This window comes from Fulmarus glacialis, unplaced genomic scaffold, assembly GCF_000690835.1.
Source record: "Fulmarus glacialis isolate BGI_N327 unplaced genomic scaffold, ASM69083v1 scaffold32168, whole genome shotgun sequence".
Taxonomy (NCBI): Eukaryota; Metazoa; Chordata; class Aves; order Procellariiformes; family Procellariidae; genus Fulmarus; species Fulmarus glacialis.
In genome coordinates this window covers 460-6,360 of record NW_009228166.1, presented here as the reverse complement: position 1 = coordinate 6,360, position 5,901 = coordinate 460, and the positions used below count along the sequence as shown (strand labels likewise).

At 53.1% G+C, this 5,901-nt stretch overlaps 1 protein-coding gene across 1 annotated transcript in view; it reads right to left on the bottom strand.

The window, feature by feature from the left end:
* Nucleotides 1-3,682: 3,682 nt before the first annotated feature.
* Nucleotides 3,683-5,901, bottom strand: part of LOC104080867 (protein Wnt-2b-like) — a gene marked incomplete at its 5' end in the record, with an annotated part of 2,309 nt that continues 90 nt past the window's right edge. Inside the window, 3 exon segments of the mRNA XM_009583402.1 lie at nt 3,683-3,940; nt 4,999-5,263; nt 5,697-5,901. The exon segment at nt 5,697-5,901 is cut by the window's right edge and continues 20 nt beyond it. Of these exon segments, the coding sequence (XP_009581697.1) occupies nt 3,711-3,940; nt 4,999-5,263; nt 5,697-5,901 (700 nt within the window).

Here is a 5,901-nt window from a genome sequence, read left to right as displayed (position 1 = left end):
GTGGTGTCACCTGGGCTAAGGCGCGCTCTCACTCGCACGTGGTTCAGTGGAGAGAATACCCTGAGTTTGTGGATCCCGTGTTTCCGATGCCTTCTACCTCCTCCTGTGTGTCCTGTCCAGCTTCTCCAAAGAAGGTAATTTATTCAGAAGCTCATTAAGCAATTAATTCTGCTCCTTGTCCTTGAGTTCAGACATGCTTTTGACTGGAGGATAGTTAGAAGATGATCTTGCATAAAAGGCTCCCTGCACATTTTAGGCAGATTACTTAAGAGGGGCTTGTGAGAGGAACTGAGTGTTCCTGACGAGACTGCACCTTCATAAACGTTTATAGATGGAAAACATCTGCTTGCTGAGGATGAGTGTGCTGAAGGGGAGCTTCGGTAGGGCTCATCTGCAGGAAGACATAGACCGTCTGAATTTCCTTCAGCCCACAATGGGACATCTTCTTGCACAAGCACTGGGAGTTAGCTGTAGCTAACCAGTGTATTTCTGATTCCCAGGCATTGTACTTTTGCTAATTGCTTGTTAATAAACAAGAAGTGAGTGTGGTCTTGCTCACCTCCTCTGTCGGGTAGACTCGAGCTCGTTGGGCTGTCTCCACGACTGCTCCTCCAGGTGCTTCCGTAATACTGGTACCTGCTTCCAAGTATTTTTACTTCTCTGATTTACTCTGTGCTGTGACAGGGGAAAGCAGCTGGGCAGGGAGTCCCATCGTGCCAGTGGACCCAGCAGGGCTATGGAGCGTTGCCTTCTCAGCTATGGTTATTCTACAAAGTGCTGAAGGCATTCAGTTCTAGTATCTTGGTGATGATACGGGAAGGGGGGAAGCCAATAAACCCAAGACAACCTGTCCTCGGGGGTTTTCTCCTTTGTTTTAAAATGTTGAACATCTGCATTCAAAGGGAAGACATATTTTGGCAGCAGCCATTGATTAAGGTGTCATTCATCAGGTGGGCCTACAGATCTGCTACGGAGCCATATTTCTGCTGGAAGACGCCTCCCAGGGGTCCTCTGGAGAGGAAGAAATGTTTATTGACGGCTGACCCCGGGTCCCCAGGCACTGGGTCCCTCCCAGCCCACGGAGTGTGTCCTGCTCTGGGAGGGAGGCTTGGATTGATTGCCAAGGGGGCAGCATTTTCTTAAAGTCTGTCGTAAATTGATGGTAGGTGGAGCAGTAATGAAGATAAATGAGGGAGCTCTTCCCGGTAGATTAGCCTGTGTGCTGACGGACGCTGTGCTACGGCAGGCTTGAAATGCCTTTGGCCTGGCTTAGACCTCCCGCTCACCTGCCAGCATTCCTCGGCACAGCCGAGACGGAGCAAATCTTTGGGGAAATTGAAATTCAGAGGGCTTCGAAGGGCCTGAGGTGAGACCCAGAGCCTCCCAGGTAAACACCAGCTTGAGTGCACGTTCTGCAAGAGCAGAGAGGGTGAAAGGTGCTGCTCAGCCCTCTCGTGCTGTCAGTACGGGATTCAAAAGGGAGATGGTTTAATTCTGTAAGAAACAGATTAGGCAGCGGGGAGGTGGGATTCCTGTAACTGTTTTAAGAGCTCTGTTAAAACGTCACCTTTTTGCTTGTCCGTGGCTCTGCAGCAGCTCTGCTGAAGGTCCTTTTTCTGCTTGAGCAATCTCAGTGTCTGGCATGGAGTAAGGTGCTCTCATCTGGCCCATGGCAGACTCTTTAAATTCTTTGAGCAGTTCCCATCAAAGCAGTTTTCAAAGTGGTTTTCCCTCACCACTTAAACTAAGATTTCCCAGGGCCATTGGGTAAAATCCCCGTTCAGAGATGCTTTTCGTGCAGTAGCCGATGGGTGGCTTAGGACCAGAATAATCTTCTTTGCCTTAATCCCATCCTGCTACTTTGACCTTCCTTCAGACATGGCTGTTGTAGCCTGCTCAGCTGCCCCTGCCCACACATCTTGCTGCAGCCAGGAGAACACCCTGACTCCTCGCAGAGCTTCGACAGCCCCTCTAGCAGCAATAGCAGTGTGAAAGCAGACCCCAGTTAGAAGTATTTACAGGTGAATGTGACTGTTGACTTGTCCTTTCCTGTTGTTGATGTAAGCTTGTAACTTTCATGAAAACTTGCTTTGTGTGTGTGAAACCTCCTTACCTGCCCATCAGCACGATGATGATCAACATTAGGAAAACTAATAACATTTTTCTGGGTCAGGGAGAAAGCACAGCCTGCCTGGGGCAACGGGCAGCCGAGCTCTGGGAGGGAAGTGTAGAAGCACCCCTATCTGCTTCAGCTTATGCTCAGGAATTGCAACGATTACGGTAATTTTTTTTTTTTTTACCTGGGTCAATTTAGTTTGCTGGTTCAGCTGTCTTACTTGTACATTAGGTCTGTTTGTGTGGATTGGTACCTTTTGACCAGACTCTATAAAATATCTGTACACTAAATAAAGCATCTTTGTAATGACTGCTTGCCCAAGTTGGGGGGAAAAAAATTGAGGAAATTTCTAGAGATGAGAGAGGTTGATCTCTGTAACCTATCTACTGGCAGCTCTGCAGCTGCCTGCCCCTCCTCTCATCAGCTTCAATTTTAGTGGATAGTTTAGGTTTTGGGTGTTTCGTTTGTTTTTTTTTAAACAGGAAAAGTTTGGAAGCTAATCTAGCATCTCCTGCTTGACCCAGTGCTATGTCATTAGATGTCCTGGAGCGTGCTGCTGCTTATGAAGGATTCCCCTGGGGCTTTGCACACTGGATGCCATGGCTCTGCGTTGTGGGAAACAACAGATAACTCCCGGGGTGGGGAGGTCTGTGCTTTAGGACTGTGGGAGCTGCAGGCAAGCAGGTAGAAGAAATGCTGTGGGCTGATTCCCGCTCTGGGGGAAGTGCCCAACTGGGGGTGTAGGAATTCAAAAAGCAAAGAGCATCATTTTCTGATATAGGTTTATAATGAATTTTGACTTAAAATAATAAGCAGTATACACAACATACAAGTGAGTTTTACAGAGACGCTGTTGTATCTGTTGACTTCAGAACCTACCAGTAAGTTCACAGATTTTGTTTGCTTTCTCTAGCTCTCTGTGTCTGCCTAGGGGTGGCCCTTGTCTTTGTGCAGTCATTCAGGTTTCAGTTCCAATTTACAGCTCCGCTTGTCACCTTTGCTGGGGAGATGGGGAGAAGCCTCATGCAGAGGTTGCTCTTGCTCAGGGGGGTCAGCAGTGTGGCCAGGAGCGGTGTGCCGGGTCTGCTCGAGGGAAATGCAGGGATCACGGAACTGTCTTACAGATTTGCAACACCCTTCCTCTGGCCTTGCAAAAAAGGAAAAGCAAGAATGCTTTCTGCAAGAGTGGATTATTTTGAACTAGTGTTCTTCGCTGGTGAAACTTTACTGCAACGTAAATTCTCTGGGGAGGTGCAGGTTTCCTCAGCCATCGCATCCTGATGATCGGTCCTCCAAGTCTGTATCGGTTGCACCGTCCCTTTGCAAAGAGAACAATGGGCAACAGCAGTTTCACAGTTTAAGCAAGGATTGCAGACTCCTCCTAGGTAGGAGATTGGTTTTGCTGAGCAAATAGAAGGGTCCACAGTACCTCCTGGGAAATGTAGTCCTTTCTTTAGTGCTCTGCAGAATTAATTAAATAAAAGCCATGCAGTTGAACTACAGCTCCCAGAATGTCATGGCCCTCAGGGCACAGGGTTTTAAAAAATTGCAAGGGGGGGTGGCAGTGGATTCTTCCCTCTGTGGTCCCAACTCCTCAGGTCTGGTCCAACCACTCGGCCCGTTTCGGTGCTTTACACGTGTGCACGTCCACAGTGTCCTCGCACTCCTTGCAGCGCACAGCGCAGCACCAGTGGAACTTGCACTCGCACTTGGTGATGCGAGTGACGCGCGTGGTGTCGTACCCCCGCCCGCAGCACATCACCTCGCAGCCGTCCGTCCCGCGGGACATCTTGTTGCACACGCGACCGGCCGTGCCCAGGGAGCCTGCAGGAAGGAAGCGAGAGCGGGTCAGGGTGTTCCTCCTCCATCTTGTTCAAATGCTTCCTCCACCCCCCGCCCCGCAGTTGTTGGCAGTGGTAACATTGGGTATCTATCTACCATCTGCAATGGAGACCGCGGATACGACTGCCTTAGCAGTGGTGAAATCTCGTTGTTTCTGTCGCAGCATGGGCAGTGGCTGCAGGGAAGAGGTTGCGGAGCCTGTGCTTGCTTTGTAAGGGCACGGGTTGCAGCGTGGGTAGCGAACCTGGCCAGGGATGCAGCTTTGGTGACCCTCTGCATGGCCCCTTCCCCACAGCCGCTGCTGGAGCCTGCACCCGCTGCTGCCCAGAGTGCAAGAGCAGGGGGGACGGGGAGGGGCTCTGCGCAGCCCCGCTATGCCTGGGAGGGCCCTGGAGCAGTGTGTGCCCGCCGAGCCAGGCTTTGCAGCTGGCAAAGCTAGAAATGCCCCCTCTGCTCGGGCTAAGGGCTCACTGAAGGATGGCAGGAGCACATGCTGCCTTCCCCACCGAGCCCCCATGGCTACTGCGGATCCCCAACCCAGGGATGCTCCAGACTGGAAACCACTGATCTTCTCTGCAGGAGCCGAGCAGCCCTGACGCCGCCTTCGCTGCTCTCATCCCAGCCTCAGGCTGTGTTCAGAGGAGAAGCCGGCAGCCTGCTGCGTGAAATGCGCTCTTCATTGCCTATTTAAGGGAGCTTTGCTCTGCAGGAGAAGGGCTCTGAGGAAATGCCGCACTACATTCATTACAAGAGGCCTAACGGGTTTGGATCTTTGGTGTTAAGCCTGGGGATTTTGGGCAAACCCAGTCCTGTCTGCACAGGCGTGAGGTGCTGTGGGGACCCAGCGCTCCAGTGAGCACCAACCTGGGTGCACCCCTGGGTGACCCCCACAGCGCAACCCCCCCACCGAGGACTGGGGTTCGGTGGGGGAGCTGACGTCCCAAAGCAGCCCTGCCAGTCTGGGCTTGTCAGGAGCTGCTGGCCTGTCAGGAGGGGACGAAGAGCTGCTTTTGGGCAACGACTGGAGCTTTGGTTTTTACCTGCTGACTTGTCCATCACGCAGTAATCAGGTGAGTTCTCAAAATACACCAGATCTGTTTTTGTGGGCTTCCTGAAGTTCTTGTTGGCCACTGTGAAGCCAGTGCCATCCTGGTTCATTGTCACCTGGATGGCCCCGTTGTATTTCTTCCTTAGGTAATCCCCTGTTTTTCGAAAATCTGACATTGCCAGCCAACAAGTCCTTAGTGTGCAGGAACCGCTGACCCCGTGGCATTTGCACTCCAGCTTCAGGAAACGCTTCACAGCCTGTGGGAAGAGGGATGCCATGAGGACCTGCGGTCACCCTGGGTGTCAGACAGTGGGCCTGGGTCTGCTTGTCCCTGGTACAGCTTATCAGCCCTCGCCTCTGCGGGATGGGGCTCCCAACGGGAGAGAGTGCTGTGTACGGAGGATGCGATCCCACGGTCACGGATGCCAGCATCAGCAAGGACACGTGCTAGGGGCAAAGGTAAGCAGGGTCCTGCCATCCCCACAGGGCTGTTCCCCGGGCAGAGCGTGCAGGGGGGCACCGGGAAGGTAGGGCAGCGTCCTGTCCCTGTCTGCAGCAGGACCTGTCCTCCATGGCCACCCAGGGTCCCGCTCCTATGCCCAAACTGCTCCCGCTGCCCGATCCCCTGCCAGGAGGTCCCGGTGGGACGGCTGGCTGGGCACAGGGCTCAGCTGCGGGGGCTGCACTCACCATTCTCCCGCAGCGGTTGTTGTGCAGGTTCATCAGCGCCCGGGCGTCCTTCACTTTCTTCTCCTTGGCGTCCACGAAGGCTTTAGCAAACCGGATCCCGTAGTTGATGTTGTCACTGCAGCCGCCCCAGTCGAACTCCCCGCGCTCGTCCTTGGCGCGGCCCCTCCTGAGCGGGTCGACGCTGCCGGACTTCAGGGCCCCCTGG